The sequence below is a fragment of the Neodiprion pinetum genome, chromosome 3, assembly GCF_021155775.2.
Source record: "Neodiprion pinetum isolate iyNeoPine1 chromosome 3, iyNeoPine1.2, whole genome shotgun sequence".
Lineage (NCBI taxonomy): Eukaryota > Metazoa > Arthropoda > Insecta > Hymenoptera > Diprionidae > Neodiprion > Neodiprion pinetum.
In genome coordinates this window covers 22,935,440-22,960,147 of record NC_060234.1, presented here as the reverse complement: position 1 = coordinate 22,960,147, position 24,708 = coordinate 22,935,440, and the positions used below count along the sequence as shown (strand labels likewise).

The window sequence follows — 24,708 nt, the reverse complement described above, 5'->3', positions numbered from 1 at the left end:
CCTGCTCCATTAATCAGTTTCTAAAATCTGGTCCAAAAAAAAAAATAGGAAACTGTCTACTCTATGCGCCGTCTTCCCATTGCTGCATCAAAAGACAATTTTAGATTATAAAGAAAAAAAATGAAAAAAAAATCATAAGGTTTGTTGACTATACTGCATATATACATATATATGTAATACTACATAGGAACGTGCAAAATTTGTTAAAAAACAAAAAAGAAAAAAGAAAGAAATGAAAAATAATCTTAGTGCTGTGTATTTGGAGAATAACACGGAGTAGCAATGCTGACCAGTGTCGCGAAAACTACCCTTTCGCCCAGACTGAACTGTCAAATATTATTAAATCGACAGTGTATAGGCGTAGAATTAATCAGCTCGGGGCTCAAAATAGAAATACTATAATTGAAAAAAAAAATTGTCGATTAAAGCAAAGAAAAGCATAGTTGCAAAAGTCCTGTAATATATATCCAAATAAAGTTAGCTTGTCGCTAGTTTTGAATCTAGTATCTGCCAACTTCTTTGTGTACTCTTAATGCTGCTCGGTTATTGACTGACGGTCGCAGGCTCTCTATTTCTTGTACGACAATACGCTAATAATATTGATATTAATGAAGAACGATTTATTTATTTAAATCACAATCTGTGAGACGTAGTAGGTATATATATATGTATGTATAAATAATTGAAACTAGAAACGAAAAGTTGTGTAATCGAACTCATTCCTAGTATTAGCCATCTGTATTAAACTGCGAGATCACAGCGGATAAGAAAGTAAGAAAACGAAAAAAAAAAACAAAACAAGAAAATGAAAAAGAAACAACAAACAAAAATAATTGTATTGAAATAATATACCTATCTACATAACCAATTATCGCACCGACACAACACCAACACAACTTACATGAGATATGCTAATAATAGTAATATCTTTATTACGAAGCAAAATGATGAAACAAAAACACAAACAAGCAAAAAAAAACAATTATGTATATTATACTAATATGTGTCGTATGCTCTAATGTTGTTTGAAGAGTTATTTGCGAGTCAATTATCTGTGCCTAGCAACCCTGCGCACCCAACTACCAAAATGTACCACCATTCACATAAAGAATAATAATAATAATAAAAAGAAAGAAAAACGAAATCAATAAAGAAAGAAGTAAAAAAAATTCAACGAATAGTCAAATAAACACTCTAATGTGTTGCGCAAATAAATTGCACCCCTGTACTTGTATCTGATATATAATCTGCAAAGCCAATATTATCCAGATATTTGTATCATCTCTTCTCTGAAATTTAAATATTCCGCTTTAGTTGTTCACTAAATTTTCATTTTTCTATTTCGTAATTTTCTTAAATAGATTACGTAATATATTACAACTACACGCCGCTTACTCCATGTTACAACTGACCACCACACACTAAACACAATATTACAACTTAGAGTTCCACACTTGTACACTTACGTTATCCCTCATTCTATTATATACTATCCAACATAGATACAGAGAAAGAGAGAGAAAAAGAGAAAGCAAGAGAAAATCGAATATAGTGTACCTAAGAATCAATCTGCTTGTCTTTCTTGTTGCCTGCTTTATATTCTCGTTTGCTATTAGTAGTTATAGCTTGAATATTTCGCTTCTTTTCTGGTGATATTGCTTCCTTGGCTCGCATTAACAAATCCTCCCGTCATAATATCAAGACAACTGAAAATATAACAAAAGAAAAATACAACAAAGTTACATACCGGTGGCTAGTGAATTTTACGCGTTGAGAAACAATCGGAAAATGGATGAAAGCTAAGGAGCATACAAAAATTTGAAAAAAAAGTATTGAAATTAAATCATTCTTCGCTCCAGTGCGCGCCAATATAGTAAAAAGACATGCTAGGCTACTGCAATAGGCGCTAGCGTTTAGTAATTTAGCTTATTCTTTAGATTTATTTTTAAGTTTAGTAATTATAACGAGATTACTATAAAAAATTTATTATCGTATCACACAACACTGTAACACTTTTATTATATAATAACAATATACTATACTTGTGCATATTTACATATTATGGAAGATCACATCATTAAAAACATACTATACTCAATATATTAAACGTCAGACTCGATTCATTAAACACCTACATGAATCATGCATACTCTCAAATATCTTCATGGAACCACGGTACAGAAAAAATATCATACTTTAATACAAATTCAATCTATTAATTCATCAGAATAGTAAAAAAAAATCGAAACAATTATTCACACACCGTTTACAATTTATTCTTGTATTTTATTTTTCTTATTCTAGGAACCACGGTTGTTACATGACCTGAAAATCCTGGAAACTTGGAATTCTCAGGGAATTACGCAGATGTGCTGGAAATTTTTATTTTTCAATAGAAGTTTACTGATTTTTCTTTTTTTTTTTTATATACAGAATGACTTCTTGTGTCGTTATTTAAAAGGTAGTTTTCTCAACATGTTCAATAAGACCACTGCATTCGTACAAGTTGATCGTGAATTCAAGTTCCGCATACTGGATATTTTTAATATGATTATTGATGGCATAAAGTACGATTTAATGAAAATTTTAAACAATGCAATTTTGATAACAGGTTGAAACAAACAGTAGTTTTTCTCTTATAAAATTCGGCTTTATTGACTAGAGCTCTATGTAGCGCCGTAGATGTTTAAGTGTTACAAGCATGTGGTATAAATCTCAAACCAAGTGAAATAACCATGATTGAGTTGTGATTTCCATAGATTGAGTATTTATATGAGTTGAATAAATTAAGTCACTTGAATTAATGTTTGATCTCTATTACTGTGTTTAGGTAGATGAACTAATAATTTTATTACGGCAACTCGGACTGGAAACCAAATAGGTTTCATGCCTGAAAAACCCGGAAGTCAGGGAATTCTGTGATCAAACAAACGTAACAACTCTGCCTGCAACAAGTGTTAGTGAAAGGACAAAAAAGTACAAACATTTCCATTTGATCCTGCTGTCTACTCTTTTATCGAATTGAAGAACAGCCAATCAATCATATCAAAGAGCAACGCATTTGAGTTGGATGATATAGATATAGGATTAAATCTAGTGGCAAAAAACTTGAAGTATATGAGGATAAGACAGAAGATGGCCAGAAAATAAAATTTATCATCATTTTATTCAATACAGTAAAACTTAAGACTACAAGTACTCAACAGGAAGTAATGGTTTGTATTTGACAGATCAAATTTTTCCAGTAAATCTATGGAACTTGTTGTATGTATCGCTCATGTTTTTGAATATTTCACGCTTTGCTGCTGGTAAGGCTCTATAGTTTAAGGCCACTCCGTGAGGATCGCAAATGCTCAGTAGTTTGTTGATACAATTTTGGAATGGCTCCTGTTGAAAAATAATTTTTTTTTAGAAAATAATAAGCTAAACTAAAATGTGAATCAGCCTAGTATCTCAGAAACTTCCTAGGTAATAATAATAATATATTTATATTACACAGTCAAAACTGCCATAGAAAATGATCTGGTGACTCACTTTGATGGGCTCTAAATCTCCTTTTGCAAAAACATCTACCATATCAGAAATTAAGTAAGGGCTGAGCCTTTCCATATGCCTTTTCAATTTGCATAAGGCACTGGTAACTCTGAAAACAGGTCGTCCGTATTAATCGAAAAACAAAGGAACTGTGATTATTAATGTTATTCATAGATAAATATATATTTTGTACATATTCGCTTACTTTTCAACGTTAAGAGCGCATAGTCCCAATAAATGACTATTTTCTGTACTTTCTTTTTTAGCTTGGGAGGATACAAAGGTAACAGCTTGTCTGAAAAGCTGCAATAGTAGCGGGAGTCTGTCAGTCATCATTTCAACTCTGGATCTTAATAAGCTCAGGCAAAGTATTAATACATTGTCGCATTCAAGCAAGCTATTTCCTTCTCTTATTGACCTGGTAGCTATCGATATTATCATGTCGATAAATTCACCAAATAGCTGCATATGCTTTGAGTTAACGATCACTTGTAGCAATTTTAACACATCGGGCCAGTGCTCAGTTCTTATCTCAAGTATCAGCAGCATCCGCATCAGCTTTCGCGTAGCGTGCTGTCGAGATTTATTTCGACTTGTTCCCATGTCTGACATCTCAATGCAATTCCAAATAACAAGTGTATTGTTCAATTTTATCGCATCAGGCTCATACAATTCCATTTCCTGCGAAAATAAGGTAGAATGTATCCACACTCGTGGCATTAGCTTGGAAATGGAACTATTTTTCATGTTCCTTCCTAGCAGAATCCATTCTAGACTGAAAAAGAATGTTTGCCTTTTATCCCAATTTTTTAGACGTAAAAAAAAAAACAGTCGCGAACATGAAAACGATGGGAATAAGCCTTTACAATTTACAAATTTATAAGGAGCCTGTTTGAAAAATATCTTAACATCAACTATGAATGACGTAACATTCTTTTATTGGCAAGATTGCGAATAAAATTGAAACTTACAGTCTGCCTGTGGAGGGACATCAAAACTTCGTTGAATACTTTCGGAGTTGTAGCCTCCAGCAAGATGGTTAGTAGTTTTGTTTGTGGATATTTTAAAACAGTACTCCAAATGCCTGCAACAATTTCGTCTGGTAACTCTAAATATGACCTATGTTGCAAGGCGATGATTGCCAATTCTAAAGCTTTTTTAATGAAGTCCTCTCTATCGTTGTTGTGATTTTCTTCTTTTGAACTTACATCCACACCATTCTGGAAATTTCATATAGCAATGATTAGTAAAAACAATGAATGTTTTGCATTAACAGAGAAGATCGTTTGGATTCAATTAAATAATAAACTGCATACCATAAAGGCGGATCGGAGCATTGAGCTAACCGATTTTTTAAGATTTTCTTTGACACTGTTTTTTCCAAGGGAAATTTTTAATGCCATGGTAATTTTCTTGACTTCTTCAGCAGATTCTATATTTTCGTTACATGTTTTCAAAGCTCGCTTGCCCAGTTTCTTTTCAACTTTATCCAGAGTAAGTTTTACTGTCTTATTTGTTTTTTGTTTGACATTTTCGATACATGATAAAACTGTTGAAATTGATTCGTCTGGACAGCTACTAAGTGTAAGTAAAGTCGGAGATCCTGATAACGTCTTTACATTGCGCAATGATAATTCGAACGCTTTTTGTAAAACTTTGTTTCTGGGAAGATTAGGTACCAATGAGTCCAAATCAATGTACTCCAAAACATTCAGCCCACCTTCTTCTAGACTTTCTGTAAATGATGAAAAATATATTACATAATTATACACCCAATACACGTATTTTTAATACCATGTTACGAAAAAACAAATTGTACACTATTGTGTATTACTAGCCCTGTGAATTACAATTTCAACATGAAAACGTGCAACTTTTTATTTTAAAAAAGAGATAGACGTTAATATGGTAGTATTATATTTCGTGAGTTCTAAATAAATTTACAGCAATTATCTAACTTACCAAATAATATGTTGTTGCATAAGGTTTTAATTCTTTCATGATGTTGACATGATCTTTCAATAACGTAAGTAATTACAAACGTCATTGTCCTTAGTGAAATACCAAGATGCCTGATAGGTAGACACAGTAAGGCATGTAAATATTTCTCTATCCTGTACATCTCATCGTTATGCAGAGTTGATAATACTGGAATATCCTTAATCAGTTTATTGGAATCCAATGCTGGAATAGCATCATCACTCTCAGCTTCCAATATGTTTACCTAGAATGATGAAAGTTTAAGTTAGATGTAGATGCAGAAAGTACAGAATGCAGAATGTGTTCGCTTGATTACACTCACAATATTAATTCGTGCGACTATATCCGTAGTCATGTTTTGTTTAGCTAATGATCCAATTTCAATAAAAATTTGGCAGAGTATCACAATAACGAATCTTTTATTTTCTTCTAGAGTTTCTTGCCTCAATAAATCTTGTAACTTTTGGAAGCTGCTTTCACTGTGTGTGATCATCTGTGCCAAAAAGAACGAGGTCAGCTGCATTAGCTGATCAAGGGTTAATAATGAAACAAGCTCTGGATAATCCTGAAGAATAAGTAACCAAAAATTTTGCATCTCGCCGACAAGACCAGTCAACCTTGCCTGGGGTTCACGAATCAGATTTATTTTTGTTCGGTGCAGTGAAAATTTGTTCTGTAAGCACATAGTTCTAAAATGAAAAAACATGAAATATAAAACTTTGGACAATAATCGGTAATTTTTTACATGTCATTACCAGGGCTTCTTTGCAGCCCGTATCTCCAAAGTTCTCGACCCTTTGGATCAGATGCTGCAAGTCATCCTCTGAAATTGGGAAAGGCATATTTTCCGCGCCCGATTTTGGGGCGTAGAAAGCCAGTAGACTCCATACTCTGCTCCATGACAGAGCAGCTTCCAACAAGATAATCGTCATCCTACCATTATATGTGGTATTCGAAATCTTTTTGCTTAGAGTAGAAAGTATGTCACCCAGTTCACTTAATGCACTGGTAAATTTTTTTTGCATGGGAAGAGGTATGTTGTGTTCAAATATCCGAATACCATTAAAAAATGAAACCATTAATAGGACTGTACATTCTGTCATCAGGGTAACCTGACCTGAAACAAAATGGAATGCATATAGTTGAATGCAGGTGAATAAGAAACTGAAAACAATGTGTGATCATGTTCATGTTATTACCTGCAGAGTTGATATTAAATTCATCCACACAGTTTGATTTTAAGTGGTAACTCAGCGACTTGAGCATAGCTGTAACTTGCGGGCTATGCAAACCGCTAGCAAGACTTGTGAATTTGGAAGTGAAGTGGGTAGGGAAAACTTCTGCTAGTAATGGACAGCACTTTTTATTTTCCTGGAGAGCTGTGTTAAGAGCCAGCAGAAGCCATGGAATCAATTTTTGTTCACGCCTCAGACGCGAGCTTGCATCCACGGCGCTAATCAGGAACATAACGTAGGACTGCTCTTCAGACCTTGATGATCTAGCTTCGAGGAGTATTCTCCGGAAGATGGCTGGTAATTTACTTTCTACAACCAGCGGATTCAAGTTGGTAACATTGCGCAACAGATCATAATCCTTACGACTCAACCTTTCTTCTTTTGAAAGAATCTCGTCAATTAAGCTGGTAAGAAATTCCATCAGAGTTAGATTGTCAATCTTGTTACCAAACTCCAGATGAATGTCAGTCAGATAATTAATCAGGTAATTTGATACTACAGTTTTTAGATTACCCGCAGAATTTACAAAGCTTCTGAAGAAGCTGTCTATCAGTTCACCGTCTGTTTTATAGGAGCCAACTGCAGCACGGAAGACGTAACTCAACATAACCGAAACATCATCAGAACCCATTTTAGCAAGGAGTTGGGTAAGTGTGGTGAATAATTTTACAGGTAAACATCCATTTCCTATTCCGGAACTATATTCTTTGTACTCGTTGTACCTTGCTTTGCCAAACAATATTTGTTGTATACATTTATGCGTTTCTGCTCCAATCCTATTAGAGTTGTCCGTGCAGGTAGGATCTATTAGGGCGCAGAGTGGACTCAAAACATAGTCCAAAAAAGTTTCAGCCACCTGATTTTTATCGGAATGGTGTTTATGCACCTGAATTAAACTATCAATGGAATTCAAGACACAAGCTTGTCTAACTTCTGACAAGACAAGGCTGCTTCGTTCAGGCACATCATCATTAGTAGCTGCCTGTTTAAAGTTCTCTAGCCTAATTCTGATGAGTAGACATTGCAAAAAACGTCCGAATTTGCTCAGTACGTTCTGGAAGTAATGCTGCATTTTAGGGTTTGTCAAAATCCAAATGCAGCAATCGAGCATCTCATCAGGAATATTTTCCTCCCTGAAGTTCAGTTGGTTTGTTAGAGTTTCAACCAGTTTCGTTTTCGTTTCGAGATTTAGAGTGGTTCTGTTGTCAGTTTGACAGTAAACACAAAGTCTCAAACTCTTCCAAACTATCAATTCTGTGGGTGCTACTTTGCACAGCCATTTGACTATCAAATCTTCTTTATGAGTTATCGGCAGATCAGTGCTGCAAAATGCGTTCTCAGCCAGTTTCAGTCGTTTTGGCAGCGGTTCCGCATCCGCGTCCAAACGCAACAAAAGCTCTGTAAATAGGATCATATTTTATTCTAAATCATGTGTAGAATCCGGTCAAATCATATTAGGTTATGTTTACTAAACACGTGCCACTCATGGACCAAGAATTAAACTTTTCATTGATCCTACTATACGCTTACCGCTTGACAAGGCCATTTCTATGTCGCTGCTTCGTTAAAATACAAGTTTTACCAGCATCCCGTAGTAAATGTACTTCAATTTCCAAATCATATTTTAACTGATTTTGAGTATTTTTCTAAGCACTCTTGGTAAAAACGTGGTAAAAACCATAGGTCGCTGACCGAAGATTGGCTAAAGTCTAGATGTTCACGGGTGTCAAATTGACGCAACGGCAACTTGACACGGCAGCGCTACGCCGTCGGCGGGAAAAGCCACTCATGGAAATGGGTGCCGATGCAACGGCTAAATGGCGCACGTAGTTATTGTTCGCACCATGGGCGTAATGCTTTACACCCTCGTGCGACGGATTGCACTAGGATAAAAAAACTTCACGCCTTAAATACGAAAATAGCTATTAGTCGAAGAATCGAAAAATCTGGAATTATTATTTTTTTTTTGTTCATTATTCAAAGGCTTCAGTATACGTGTCATACAACAAGTAGTACTTACTTAAACGCATATTCACTGCTTAGCATGTATAAACTAAATTGATTTGGTTAATTAATTATGTAAAATTTTCTGCTTGGTAAAAATGACGGTGTTCGGTGTCATTTGATTACAAGTTATATACAATTCATTCAATAACTTCAGAAAAACAATTAGAGAACCTGTAAATGTTTAGCAGCAGCTGAAGTTTTCTGTTATATTTAAATTTAGATTTATTTAGAACATTATTCTTTGATTTTATATGTACATTGTATTGCATTACTTTGATGTTATTGACAGTTCTCCATACCTAAGCATCTATATGCTTGTGTAAATGGAGTTGTTATTTTTATCTTCTTTAAAAATTTCATTCCAAATGGCAATTAATTCTGTTGTTTCAAAGTTTTGACAAGTTTTTCTAGGTTTCCTATTTTCTTATCTTTTCTTAGAATTTTTTTACGATAAGCGTCTACTTGATGATTCCTTGTGACTGCGTATTTTAAAAACTTGCTCCATGCCTCGTCAGAAACAAAGTCTATCCGTGTGATACATCGCATTTGACTTCCATCTTTAAAGCTGAACTTTTTGGTTCCAGTAAACACTTCATCAGTATTTGAACGCTTCCTGAAAATGATGAACGAAATTTATAATAGTTGGAAAGTACAGTCTTGGATGAAAACTATTTTTCAGTTATTGTCGTGCGACGATTATCTATTTCAATTTTAGGCAGCAATTTTCTCTGCTGTGCCAGAATTCTCATGCATACTTTCATGTTCATTATGAGCTTGCTGAACTTCTGTTTTATAGTGCATTTCCACTGAATGAGATTTTTCAGTCTTAATAGTGCATTCCTTGCTCAAAGCAGGAAACAATGGGAAAATAGAAATTTTCACATTATTATGTCAGAGTAATTTGTGCATGGTAACTATTTCCATACCGTCTCAAATATACCATTCCAAGTAACCAGAACAGTCTCCAGGTCCAACTTTTTAAGAGGAGAATAAGATCCTGAAGAACTCTGGTTATTTAGATCAGTCGATATCAAAACACTAGTTTTACTTTGTGAACCAGTAATTGCGTAAACATTTTTTTTGTCTAATGTACTGTTACAATTATCCATATCACATTTCCTACAAATAATGAACCATGCAAACAGGTTACTCATATTCATACGCAAGATTTTCATAAAATCTACATTATTGAAAAAAATATACACCTCTTAATACTATTGACTCCATTTGAACAAGTATCAGTTGTTTCAGTAGACTTAACACATTGATGAAAATCATTAAAAGTTGTCTTCAAATTAGCATCGTTCTTATTTTTGTTCACATGTGGCTCAGTAAATACTGTTAGTTGTCTTTCATCTTCAAAATTCACGTTCTAATTCGTACCATTCGATAATACTGTGGTACATGGCTTTTTCGGCACTGCGTTTGGTAAAAGTCTTCTCCTACTATTATTATAGCCATTCTGGTCATGAAATGATGTAGGTGAAAAATGATCACTGCATATTCTCCAACAATTCTTTAGACATGTTACTTCAATAGCCTCCATCCATTTTTTTTCAGCTTATTTTCATGAGGAAACCTGGATAATCAGTAAGACGTGAACGAAGTTAGCTGGTGAGATGATGAAGTAAATGAATCGCAAAGAAAAGTAATAAATAATGATAAAGGTTATATTAGTTGCATGAAAAGGAATGGTACAAAATAAAGCTAGCTGTGAAGAGAGCTTTTTGAAATGAAGTGAATGATAAAGTAGGATGAGAATAGAACTGAAGTAGGTTAAAAAGAATAGAAATGTAAGAAAATGTAACGCTGGAAGGCAATCATTTGAGAATATCAGAATAAAATTGTATTTTCTTTCATTCTCGTATGAATATATTTCGATAAAATCTTAAAAATTAACAAATATTCTCAATTATTTTTTGTTATTTGAAAGAACTAAAGGGACAATGTCTATGTAATAAAAAATTTACTGAACTGTTCAGCATAACGTTAGAAGTACTACACGTTAGAATTCCCTTAAAAAATTGCTTTCATTGATGATGAGTACTTACTGGTGGAAACTGCGGGTTTTGTCAAATGGGATGGGCTGCTTTTTGCAGACAGCACAAGTTATCGTCATCGTACTTTTTCAGTAACAAGAACTCAATAAATAAGCTGATAATTTTTGTATCACATAATCTTTGAAAGTATAAATCGCGATTTTCTATACATTACTTTGAATAATGTTAATGTTAGTTAATGTTGATGTGTTTTTATTTTAAAATAAGTAGCAAGTTATGTAATTATTATCATTTATGTGCACTCTCATGGTGTGTAACCGTTATTTTGAATCTCTGTAATAAAAAAACGGTGGAAAACACATACCTGAAACTTCACTTATCGCTTTGAGCAGGCCTTGTGAAGGTACAGTATTTTTTTCAGATTCTTCAATCATGTCCTACATCGTGAAAATGACTCTAAAATAACGCTGCGACGCCACCGCGGGGTAGCGGTGGACGGCAACCGGCCGCCCGCCATTACGTAGAGACTCGGCGCGCCGCAATTTCATGCGCATCGACACCTTTAATGATTTTTAACTCGAAAACGAAAAAAAACACCCCTCTGGAATTAATTCACAGGTTGTAGTACAGTTCAAGCAACATGCCAGAATTTTAAAAAAATTTTTTGATCGTGTCAGTCACTGTTTTAAAAATCTTTGAAAAATTAATTGTTAAATAAACAATTGATAACAACTTTTTTTTAACATTTCGTATTTTTTTTAAAACTCTATGGAGCTTTCCGCGTAATTTGAAAAAAAAAATATATTGTATTTAATTTTCTGCCAAAGTTATGAATTTTTGAAAAAAATGGGAGTCTAATTTGTTATTGTTAATAAAAAATCGAATTTTGCATTATGAGATTCGCGCTTTGGCACAAAAATCTAACTCCTCCCACACAATCCACATGCCAAATTAAAATAATATCTGAGAGATGACTGATCCGGTTGACGCGGAATAGCCCGTAAGCATAGAATCGAAACGCTGTCTTAGCTAGACGCAAGTAAAGTTTCTACGTTGGGTAGAGGAGCAGAAGTGTTTTCGAAAAGTGTTCGTATGGAAAAAAATTCAGAGTACCTCTAATACATCACGGATGTGCTAAATTTGATCGAGATGAAACGGATGCTCCGTATATGAGACAGTATTTAACGCAGTGTTCTGATTAAAAGACCCAAAAAGGTGATTGTCGGTCATTTTTTTTTTTTTTGATAGGGAGAGAAAGAACAAAGCTTCTTAAAACTTCGAGTGTATTTTAACACACATTTGTAAGGTACCAGCAAAAATTTGTATCATCCAACCGTCGCAGAACGGCAGCGTTATTAGCTGACCTGTTAACTCAAGAATATATCTTCAGTCCACGGCTGACCATCGAAGGGCCTATATGGTCGCTTGAGTTTGGAATCGGCAAGAAAGATGAAGTGTGTATTTCTTGTCTGAAATGTGAAAAATAAATTCATTATACATCATATCATATCATCATACATCATACATCATACATCATCATACATCATACATAGTATTAAAGTTCGAAACCTTCGAAACCAAAGTTTAGATGCTCGGATGTTCAGAAAGTGACGTCATCCAAAATTTTTTTCTCCGACGTCATCGATCTATAGTAATCAGCTAGCCGAATTTCTCAGTCTGGAAACAACCGCGCAGTAGAGCGGACGGATGCGAGTCGCGCTCCGCAAATTTCGAGTACCGGGTTCTCAACCTCCTGGATCCTGCGCTCCGGGTTCGCTTCCTGGTGCAACTCGAGTTCCAGGACAAGCGCTCCGTAGTTCCTGCGCTCAAGGTTCGCTACGTGGTGAAACTCGACTTCAGGGACAAGAGGAGGACGAGGTGGAGAAGGAGGAGGAGGGAAGAGGAAGACGAGGATTTCTGCACAGTGAGTACAACATTTTTATAAATTTTAATAGCAATTGTGATTATATTTTATCTAAAATTTTTTAAACTTGTGTTTACAATAAATTACTTGAATTCGTTTTTCGCGCAAGCCCAACTTCAGTAGCTATTCAATGCACCAATAAAATTTCTATAATTTTTTATAATTTTCTCATAATCTTCTTGGTAAAATGTGTCAATAAAAAAAATAATATTAATCCTTACACAATATTTTTGATGTGTTCTAATGCTGAAAATATTTATTAGTTACCACCAGGCGTTGGAGGTGGTCGGAGGTGGACGAGGAGGAAGACGAGGAAGACGAGGAAAACAAAGTGGACGAGGAGGACAAGGATTTGTGCTCGGTGAGTTTGATATTTTGATTATATTTAATGGCAATTGTAATTATATTGGATCTACAATTTTTCGAACTTGTCATGTTTACAATAAATTATTTCAATTAATTTTTCATGCAAGCACAAATTCAATAGCTATAAATACGCTAATAAAATTTAGTATATAAATGATTAATTAATTAATTATTATAATCGTTACACAATATTTTTGATGTGTTCTTATACTGAAAATATTTATTACTATTCAAGGTATAACCCGAGATGGTTATCCGTGGTTATTGTAGGTGGTCGGAGGTGGACGAGGAGGAGAACGAGCAAGACGAGGAGAATGTTACGCCCCGACGTAACGCCTTGGCGTACCTTTTTCAAAATTCCATTTTATTTCATTTCTTTAATTTCTTCAATGCACAGATATTATTTCATCAAAATCTCATACTCTAATAACGGAGAGTTTCACCCCTCCTGGCAAAAGTCACGTAGAGACCAACAATGATCGCTAGTATAAGATTCGACTTTCTTCTATTTAACTGGTACCAAGAATGGAGATAAGGGACTGTTGAATTAGCATCAGTAGCGCGCAGCCTGGAAATATCCCTCTTTTTAAGTTAAAACTATAACCAATAACTAAGATAAACCACTACCTTTGTAACCACCAAATTAAAATAGATTACTTATTAGAATGTATGAATGAATGTGTGAACATTGTATGTAAATATCTCTTGTTCATATTTCTAATATGTCACCGACAAGATTGATAATCGTCGGAACACCATCGAAGAGCGTGAAGTAACGCTGAACATGTGGATTCGGGCTCCGGGAGGTCGCCCTCGTACCTCATTGGCTAATTACCGTTGTAACTTATTACAACTGCAGCTCCTTGTACCCTCAGGCCCAAGAAGCCGCGTCTTTCGTCTGTTAAGTCGCGAGGTGTGTGGACGTCAACCCATATTAGCCCTTTTTGAGCAATAGTAGCGTTCGGAAAATCTTAGTTGCGACCGGCCTAAAGTCGCTGGCTAATCCGTCAAATTCGAGCATTCATATTATCCTGTGATTTGAAAAGACTCACTATCTTCTACGTTCCATCTCTTCTGTACTTTACTAAATCTCATCATTTCGAGAACAGACATTTTTATGCCATTCCATTTTCCGTAATTAAATAGAGTTCGGCCCTGATTCAACCGAATCAGGTAATTTTAAGTGCTTATAATAATAACTGCATTATCATTTTTAATAAATAATCTTTGGAATCATTTTTAACATATATCCAAATCAACAAATCGATACTTTCAACCATAGCTTTCGATAGTAAAGTATCATTCTAAATCCACAAAGACTAAGTGCCCGACGTTCAACATCGTTCGATTCGTCAACTCTCCCGAACTTGAGGTGAGGCCCTGGTCCAGAATTCTACTGACGCCGACCGATACGATCCGACGATTCTCAATCTCGTCGACTGATTCACCTAATGATAAGTCAATCCGAGTGCTAATCTTCCACATTGAGAGCTAGTTATAACCATCGTTCAGGATAGATGTTCTTGGTATCAAACAATAATATCATTTAGAATAAAATAACACACGATTTGCTCAAACACGCAAACGGTCAAATTTAGTGATTCTGCGGCTTCTCTGCATTCGAATATAAATTCGTCCGTTGGCGTGGATTGTTATATAAACTCAAACACTTTATAAATTGTTACTTTCGGCTTTTATGTCATTATCACCATTCGTTGTTATCAGACATTTCAATCACCAAATCGTACAGAATATACTTTATCTTTTACCAGTTGAAACATATTGAACCATTTATTTTGAACGACCTTTTTCCCATTTTCATTATTATAAAATTGCCTAAACAATTTGAACAAACCTCACAGACCCATAAAGGACTACAGCAACACGATCCTACAAATTACAAGCTTATCAAAAGGTAGGTCTTTCTTAGTTTTAATTTTTATTCCATGTTGTTACGTGAGAACTTGATTACTGAATTAATCATTAACTACCACCGCTCAGTACACTCTCACCCCCACGTGACACTGCGTTTTCGACACTTTTCAGCAGCGTTTTCTGAGTTCCTGAGGGTCCAATTAGTCAGGTAAGGGTCATTCGAATCGAATCTGAGACCAAAAATTTTCGGCTCCAAAAATGAAAAAAAAGTAAGGCTAACCCCTTTGCATTTTTGGCAAAAATTTTCGCGATTTTGAAAAGCGCTGAGATAAATTAATTGTAGCACTATTCCGACGTAATTTTGCGAGAGAAATCGATTGGGCACAGTCCCAATACGCTGCGATCAACGCATCGAAAGTTACAGCCAAAAAACAAAACCTGTGATTATATGAATCCTTACGTAATGTTTTTGACGTGTTCTTATACTGAAAATATTTATTGCTGTTCCAGGTACAACCCGAGGTGGTTATCGGTGGTTGTTCGAGGTGGTTGGCGATTGTTGGAGGTGGTCGGAGGTGGACGAGGAGGAGGACGAACGGAACTGAGTCTCAAAGCCCTGTTGACATGAAAGCAGCTATTCGATAGAAATTATATTTTATAGTTTACACAGCCCATTGCATGATATTTCATTATAAAAATGTATGTTTCAATGTATTTAGGAATAATTTATCAAATATACAGAGGTCATGTGCAAATAATAAATGAATTGATTCGACCGCAGTTTGATGTATTCATTAGAGCTTTAACAATAAATTTAAGCTTTGTTACTTCTTTTATTTTATTATGGATAATCAAAAACATTTCCGACTATTCGTGCTGTGGAAGCATGGGGATTACGCCAAATGTAGCAAAAGATTAGAAACAGTGTATGTAGAGTACGGGTATTTTTCTAATAATGCAAATGGAATAGAATACCACGCCTTGCGAATTAGCTTTCCAGACAGAGATGAATGATGAATTTTAAGGACTGCATTATCGTTGTTGAATACTCTATGCCTCATGGGAAAAGAAAATCTGTAACGATAAAATTGATGCACCGGATCATCGTCGACTTTAACTTTTGAAATGTCCTACCATTTTCGAACACCTCCTACCTCCCCCTGCCACCTCCGACCATCAATGGCCACTTTCGATCACCCCCTATCACCTTCTGCCAGCGCCGACCACCTCCTACCATTTCCGAACACCTCCAACCATCCTATTTAGCTATATTACTAGATTAGCTATGATATGAAAAGAGCAGAATTATTCATTTCGAAATGGGATTCTATTCGACGCGCGCTCGATGTATTCCATAACATTAGTATTCATAATTATTCCAACAACTTTTCATTTGCTCTCTCGATCTTAAATTTTCATAGGCATAGAATAGAAACGTTGTTTTAGCTGGTCGTAAGTGAAGTATCTGCGTTGGGTAGAGGAGGAGAATTGTTTTTCGAAAAGTATTCGGATGGAAAAAAATTCAGAGTAACTGCAATACATAACGGATGCGCTAATTCTGAACGAGATGAAATGGATGCTTCGTATATGAGACGGTATTTAACGCTGCGTAGTGGTTTAAAGACCTAGAAAGGTGATAGGGAGAGAAAGAACGACGCTTCTTAACACTTCGAGTGTATTTTAACACACATTTGAGAGATACGAGCGAAATTTTTCATCATCCAACTGTCGCAGAACGGCAGCGTTATTAGCCGACCCGTTCACTGAAGAATATATCTTCAGTCAACGGCTGACCATCGAAGGGCCTGGCCGCTTGAGTCTGGAATCGGCAGGAGAGATAAAGTATGTATTTCTTGAATGAAATGTGAAACCTAAAATCATTATACATCATATCATATCATCATACACCATACATCATACATCATACATCATACATCGTACATCATAGATCATACATCATACATCATACATCATACATCATACATCGTACCTCATACATCATCATACATAGTATTAAAGGTCGAAACCAAAGTTTGGATGTCGGATGTTCAGAAAGTGACGTCACCAATTCCAAATCAGCTCGCCGAATTCCTCAGTCTGGAAACAACCGCGCAGTAGAGCGGACGGGTGAGAGTCGCGCTCCGCAAATTTCGAGTACCGGGTTCTCAACCTCCCGGATCTCGCGCTTCGGGTCCGCTACGTATTTCGAGTAACGGGTTCTCAACCTCCCGGATCCCGCGCTTCGGGTCCGCTACGCGGTGAAACTTGACTTCCAGGATAAGCACTCCGTGGTTCCTGGTTCATGTTTACAATAAATTATTTCAATTCGTTTTTCGCGCAAGCCCATATTCGGTAGCTGTCAGTCGGCTAATAAAATTTCTCGACTTCCAGGATAAGCGCTCCGTGGTTCCTGGTTCATGTTTACAATAAATTATTTCAATTCGTTTTTCGCGCAAGCCCATATTCGGTAGCTGTCAGTCGGCTAATAAAATTTCTCGACTTCCAGGATAAGCGCTCCGTGGTTCCTGGTTCATGTTTACAATAAATTATTTCAATTCGTTTTTCGCGCAAGCCCATATTCGGTAGCTGTCAGTCGGCTAATAAAATTTCTCGACTTCCAGGATAAGCGCTCCGTGGTTCCTGGTTCATGTTTACAATAAATTATTTCAATTCCTTTTTCGCGCAACCCCAAATTCGGTAGCTGTCAGTCCGCTAATAAAATTTCTCGACTTCCAGGATAAGCGCTCCGTGGTTCCTGGTTCATGTTTACAATAAATTATTTCAATTCGTTTTTCGCGCAACCCCAAATTCGGTAGCTGTCAGTCCGCTAATAAAATTTCTCGACTTCCAGGATAAGCGCTCCGTGGTTCCTGGTTCATGTTTACAATAAATTATTTCAATTCGTTTTTCGCGCAAGCCCATATTCGGTAGCTGTCAGTCGGCTAATAAAATTTCTCGACTTCCAGGATAAGCGCTCCGTGGTTCCTGGTTCATGTTTACAATAAATTATTTCAATTCGTTTTTCGCGCAACCCCAAATTCGGTAGCTGTCAGTCCGCTAATAAAATTTCTCGACTTCCAGGATAAGCGCTCCGTGGTTCCTGGTTCATGTTTACAATAAATTATTTCAATTCGTTTTTCGCGCAACCCCAAATTCGGTAGCTGTCAGTCCGCTAATAAAATTTCTATAACCTTATAATCTTCTCATAATCTTTTTGGTAAAATATGTCGATAAAAAAATTATATTAAACCTTACACATTATTTTTTATTTGTTCTCATGCTGAAAATATTTATTAGTTTTCGAGGTATAACTCGTGGTGGTTGGCGGTGGTCGTTGGGGGTGGTTAGGGGTGGTTGCGGGTAATCGAGGTGATTCAGGAAGGGGGACGAGGATTTGTGCTCGGTGAGTTTAACGTTTTTATAATATTCGATGGCAATTGTAATTATATTTCATCTAATCTTTTTCAAACTTGTCATCTTTACAATAAATTATTTCAATTCATTTTTCGCGCAAGCACATATTCAGTAGCTATGAATAAGCTTATACAATTTATTATAGTATTGATTAATTAATTGATCAATTACTCAATTATATTAATCCTTACACAATATTTTCGATGTGTTCTTATACTGAAAATATTTATTACTATTCAAGGTATAACCTGAGGTGGTTGAAGGTGGTCGGAGGTGGACGAAGAGGAGGACGAGGAGGACGAGGATTTGTGCTGGGTGAGAAAAACACTTTTATAATATTTGATGGCAATTGTAATTATATTTCATCTGAAATATTACAAACTTGTCACGTTTACAATAAATTATTTCAATTCATTTTTCGTGCAAGCACATATTCAGTAGCTATGAATAATCTTATACAATTTATTACATTATTAATTAATTAATTAATTAATATTCTTATAATATTTGATGGCAATTGTAATTATATTTCATCTGAAATATTACAAAGTTGTCACGTTTACAATAAATTATTTCAATTCATTTTTCGTGCAAGCACATATTCAGTAGCTACGAATAATCTTGTACAATTCATTATATTATTAATTAATTGATTAATTACATTAATCCTTACACAATATTTTTGATGTGTTCCTATACTAAAAATATTCATTACTATTCCAGGTATCACCCGAGGTGGTCGGAGGTGGACGAGGAGGAGGACGAGCTGGACGAGGAGGAGGACCAGGTGGACGAGGAGGAGGCGGGGTGGGTCGTGGGAGAGGACCTCTCCTCTCCTCAGAGGAGGGGAGGGGGAGGGGCAGGGAAGGGGGAGAGGTGGGCGGGGAGGGGGAAGGGAAGGGAAGGGAAGGGGCGGGGAGGGGAGGGGAGGGGAGGGGAGGGGCGGGCGGGCGGGCGGGAGGGCGGGAGGGAGGGAGGGAGGGAGGGAGGGAGGGAGGGCGGGAGGGAGGGAGGGAGGGCGGGCGGGGGGGTGTTCTGCTCTATTAACTCAAATGGGCTCGCATCGACATCCGTCCTCCCCTTCCCCCCGCCCGCCCGCCCGCCCTCCCTCCCTCCCTCCCTCCCGCCCTCCCGCCCTCCCGCCCGCCCGCCCGCCCGCCCTCCCCTCCCCACCCCTCCCCGCCCCTTTCCTCCCGTCCCCTTCCCTTCCCTTCCCTTCCCTTCCCTTCCCTTCCCTTCCCTTCCCCCTCCCCGCCCACCTCTCCCCCTTCCCTGCCCCTCCCCCTCCCCTCCTCTGAGGAGAGGAGAGGTCCTCTCCCACGACCCACCCCGCCTCCTCCTCGTCCACCTGGTCCTCCTACTCGTCCAGCTCGTCCTCCTCCTCGTCCACCTCCGACCACCTCGGGTAATACCTGGAATAGTAATGAATATTTTTAGTATAGGAACACATCAAAAATATTGTGTAAGGATTAATGTAATTAATTAATTAATTAATAATATAATGAATTGTACAAGATTATTCATAGCTACTGAATATGTGCTTGCACGAAGAATGAATTGAAATAATTTATTGTAAACGTGACAAGTTTGTAATATTTCAGATGAAATATAATTACAATTGCCATTAAATATTATAAGAATATTAATTAATTAATTAATTAATAATATAATAAATTGTATAAGATTATTCATAGCTACTGAATATGTGCTTGCACGAAAAATGAATTGAAATAATTTATTGTAAACGTGACAAGTTTGTAATATTTCAGATGAAATATAATTACAATTGCCATTAAATATTATAAGAATATTAATTAATTGATTAATAATATAATACATTGTATAAGATTATTCATAGCTACTGAATATGTGCTTGCACGAAAAATGAATTGAAATAATTTATTGTAAACGTGACAAGTTTGTAATATTTCAGATGAAATATAATTACAATTGCCATCAAATATTATAAAAGTGTTTTTCTCACCCAGCACAAATCCTCGTCCTCCTCGTCCTCCTCCTCGTCCACCTCCGACCACCTTCAACCACCTCAGGTTATACCTTGAATAGTAGTAAATATTTTCAGTGTAAGAACACATCGAAAATATTGTGTAAGGATTAATATAATTGAGTAATTGATCAATTAATTAATCAATACTATAATAAATTGTATAAGCTTATTCATAGCTACTGAATTTGTGCTTGCGCGAAAAACGAACTGAAATAATTTATTGTAAGCATGACAAGTTTGAAAAATTTTGAATACAACATAATTACAATTGCCATTAAATATTATAAGAATATTCATTAATCAATTAATAATATAATAAATTGTATAAGTTTATTCATAGCTTCTGAATATGTACTTGCGCGAAAAATGAATTGAAATAATTTAATGTAAACATGACTAGTTTGAAATATTTTAGATAAAATATAATTATAATTGCCATCAAATATTATAAAAGTGTTTTACTCACCGAGCACAAATCCTCGTCCCCCTCCTCCTGAATCACCGAGATTACCCGCAACCACCCTCAACCACCCCCAACGACCACCGCCAACCACCTCGAGTTATACCCCGAATACTAATAAATATTTTCAGCATGAGAACAAATCAAAAATAATGTGTAAGGTTTGATATAGTTTTTTCATCGATATAATCTACCAAAAAGATTATGAGAAGATTATAAGGTTATAGAAATTTTATTAGCGGACTGACAGCTACCGAATTTGGGGTTGCGCGAAAAACGAATTGAAATAATTTATTGTAAACATGAACCAGGAACCACGGAGCGCTTATCCTGGAAGTCGAGAAATTTTATTAGCGGACTGACAGCTACCGAATTTGGGGTTGCGCGAAAAACGAATTGAAATAATTTATTGTAAACATGAACCAGGAACCACGGAGCGCTTATCCTGGAAGTCGAGAAATTTTATTAGCGGACTGACAGCTACCGAATTTGGGGTTGCGCGAAAAACGAATTGAAATAATTTATTGTAAACATGAACCAGGAACCACGGAGCGCTTATCCTGGAAGTCGAGAAATTTTATTAGCGGACTGACAGCTACCGAATTTGGGGTTGCGCGAAAAACGAATTGAAATAATTTATTGTAAACATGAACCAGGAACCACGGAGCGCTTATCCTGGAAGTCGAGAAATTTTATTAGCGGACTGACAGCTACCGAATTTGGGGTTGCGCGAAAAACGAATTGAAATAATTTATTGTAAACATGAACCAGGAACCACGGAGCGCTTATCCTGGAAGTCGAGAAATTTTATTAGCGGACTGACAGCTACCGAATTTGGGGTTGCGCGAAAAACGAATTGAAATAATTTATTGTAAACATGAACCAGGAACCACGGAGCGCTTATCCTGGAAGTCGAGAAATTTTATTAGCGGACTGACAGCTACCGAATTTGGGGTTGCGCGAAAAACGAATTGAAATAATTTATTGTAAACATGAACCAGGAACCACGGAGCGCTTATCCTGGAAGTCGAGAAATTTTATTAGCGGACTGACAGCTACCGAATTTGGGGTTGCGCGAAAAACGAATTGAAATAATTTATTGTAAACATGAACCAGGAACCACGGAGCGCTTATCCTGGAAGTCGAGAAATTTTATTAGCGGACTGACAGCTACCGAATTTGGGGTTGCGCGAAAAACGAATTGAAATAATTTATTGTAAACATGAACCAGGAACCACGGAGCGCTTATCCTGGAAGTCGAGAAATTTTATTAGCGGACTGACAGCTACCGAATTTGGGGTTGCGCGAAAAACGAATTGAAATAATTTATTGTAAACATGAACCAGGAACCACGGAGCGCTTATCCTGGAAGTCGAGAAATTTTATTAGCGGACTGACAGCTACCGAATTTGGGGTTGCGCGAAAAACGAATTGAAATAATTTATTGTAAACATGAACCAGGAACCACGGAGCGCTTATCCTGGAAGTCGAGAAATTTTATTAGCGGACTGACAGCTACCGAATTTGGGGTTGCGCGAAAAACGAATTGAAATAATTTATTGTAAACATGAACCAGGAACCACGGAGCGCTTATCCTGGAAGTCGAGAAATTTTATTAGCGGACTGACAGCTACCGAATTTGGGGTTGCGCGAAAAACGAATTGAAATAATTTATTGTAAACATGAACCAGGAACCACGGAGCGCTTATCCTGGAAGTCGAGAAATTTTATTAGCGGACTGACAGCTACCGAATTTGGGGTTGCGCGAAAAACGAATTGAAATAATTTATTGTAAACATGAACCAGGAACCACGGAGCGCTTATCCTGGAAGTCGAGAAATTTTATTAGCGGACTGACAGCTACCGAATTTGGGGTTGCGCGAAAAACGAATTGAAATAATTTATTGTAAACATGAACCAGGAACCACGGAGCGCTTATCCTGGAAGTCAAGTTTCACCGCGTAGCGGACCCGAAGCGCGGGATCCGGGAGGTTGAGAACCCGTTACTCGAAATACGTAGCGGACCCGAAGCGCGAGATCCGGGAGGTTGAGAACCCGGTACTCGAAATTTGCGGAGCGCGACTCTCACCCGTCCGCTCTACTGCGCGGTTGTTTCCAGACTGAGGAATTCGGCGAGCTGATTTGGAATTGGTGACGTCACTTTCTGAACATCCGACATCCAAACTTTGGTTTCGACCTTTAATACTATGTATGATGATGTATGAGGTACGATGTATGATGTATGATGTATGATGTATGATCTATGATGTACGATGTATGATGTATGATGATACGATATGATGTATAATGATTTTAGGTTTCACATTTCATACAAGAAATACACACTTTATCTCTCCTGCCGATTCCAGACTCAAGCGGCCAGGCCCTTCGATGGTCAGCCGTTGATTAAAGATATATTCTTCAGTTAACGGGTCAGCTAATGATGCTGCCATTTTGCGACAGTTGAATGATAATAATTTTTGCTCATACCTTTCAAAGGTGTGTTAAAATACACTCGAAGTTTTAAGAACCATTGTTCTTTCTTTCCCTATCAAAAAAAAAATCGCCGACAATCACCTTTCTAGGCCTCTAAATCAGGACACTGCGTTAAATACTGTCTCATATACGAAACATCCCATTACATCTTCATCAAAATTAGAGCAACCGTGTTGTTTTACAGTTAATCTGAATTTTTTTCCATACGAACACTTTTCGAAAAACAATTCTGCTTCTCTACCCAACGTAGATACTTCACTTGCGACTAGCTCAAACAGCGTTCCGATTCTATGCCTACGAAAATTCAAGATCGAGAGAGCAAATGAACAGTTGTTGAAATAATTATGAATATTAATTTGATGGAATACATCGAGCGCGTATCGAATAGAATCCCATTTCGAAATGAATAATTGTTCTATTTTCATATTATAGCCGTATCATTGTAGATAATCTAGTTTGTCACCTGGAAAATTATAAAATTTATATTATGCATCACGTATTAATCGTAAATGGATCATATGTATTAATATCGTACATGGATCGCATATCCATGTATACTTTTTGGTCTCTGTATCAACATCACTTGCACGTTTTTAGTGCTTTTGCATAAATTTTTTGACAGACTGCAAATCAAGTGATACAGACAGCACGTTACACTAACCCGTTTTCAGGCCATCTCTCCGCGCAATCCCTATCATAGCCGTATGGCTTCCAGTATCTACACTCATATTTTAATGGTATAGAAGTGTGTGGGGCGAATTGAGATCACAAGAGACTCGCTAAAATTCTCAAACTCCAAAAGTGATTACAGTGAGTTGAGCAATGCGATGGACTTGCTATCAACTGAATTAAATAGTTTCAATTTTTCTCTAAATTTTCGGCTATAGCTTTTTTTATAGCCAAGTCTCTTCAAAATTTTCAATTGCATTATTTTGTGTCGAGGTGTGAGTAATATTTAGAATGCAGGTTTCTGATGTTTTTCAGATTTTCCGCATAGTTCTGCAAACAAAAATATGTTTCCGATATATCGGTTGTAATAGCTAGCGTTGATAATTTTTCTCATAAATGACCAATGGATTATTGAACACAGAAGACTCCAAGCTTTCGAAAAATTTTGCAATCAATCATCTATTTTCTTTGACACGTATATTACATTCCAAAGCCACGTGTCTGTACTTTTTGGACTGACACACTTTTCAATCAACAATGACAACAATCTATCACGCGCACTTGTAACACTCAATTTTCAAAGAAAAAAAAATACAGTTTCACATGATAAGGCGGAACATGGCTTGTGACGAAGTGATTTGTATGTTTAATTATAAATACGTGCACAGAAATTCTCGGGTTGTCTTCTTACTATGGTATTTTGGATTACCGTTTTCGGTACTCTTTTTATTGTCGGTGGC

At 36.6% G+C, this 24,708-nt stretch overlaps 2 protein-coding genes across 5 annotated transcripts in view; one reads left to right on the top strand and one right to left on the bottom strand.

Annotated features, from left to right (window-relative positions):
* Window positions 1-6,004, top strand: part of sm (smooth) — an 83,792-nt gene extending 77,788 nt beyond the window's left edge. Inside the window, exon 12 of one of the 2 annotated variants that reach the window (XR_006881944.2) lies at window positions 2,831-6,004. The gene's annotated coding sequence lies outside the window, so the exon portion shown is untranslated. Of the gene's footprint in view, window positions 1-2,304; window positions 2,804-2,830 lie in introns of those variants that run through there. The other variant, XR_006881943.2, reaches the window with a different exon arrangement.
* LOC124213690 (uncharacterized) lies at window positions 3,148-8,502 on the bottom strand. 3 transcript variants are annotated; one of them, XM_046615237.2, is made up of 10 exons: window positions 8,280-8,496; window positions 6,714-8,147; window positions 6,270-6,631; window positions 5,837-6,007; window positions 5,497-5,758; window positions 4,851-5,269; window positions 4,506-4,754; window positions 3,740-4,215; window positions 3,535-3,643; window positions 3,148-3,387 (listed from the first exon to the last, which is right to left on the bottom strand). In XM_046615237.2, exons 1-10 carry the CDS (start codon window positions 8,293-8,295, stop codon window positions 3,232-3,234), a joined length of 3,654 nt encoding a protein of 1,217 aa, XP_046471193.1. In that variant the 5' UTR covers window positions 8,296-8,496; the 3' UTR covers window positions 3,148-3,231. The 3 variants fall into 3 exon arrangements, with proteins under 3 accessions (XP_046471193.1, XP_046471192.1, XP_046471194.1); XM_046615236.2 differs by having other exon boundaries at window positions 5,837-6,187; window positions 8,280-8,495; XM_046615238.2 differs by lacking the exons at window positions 3,148-3,387; window positions 3,535-3,643 and having other exon boundaries at window positions 4,168-4,309; window positions 5,837-6,187; window positions 8,280-8,502.
* Window positions 8,503-24,708: the final 16,206 nt, after the last annotated feature.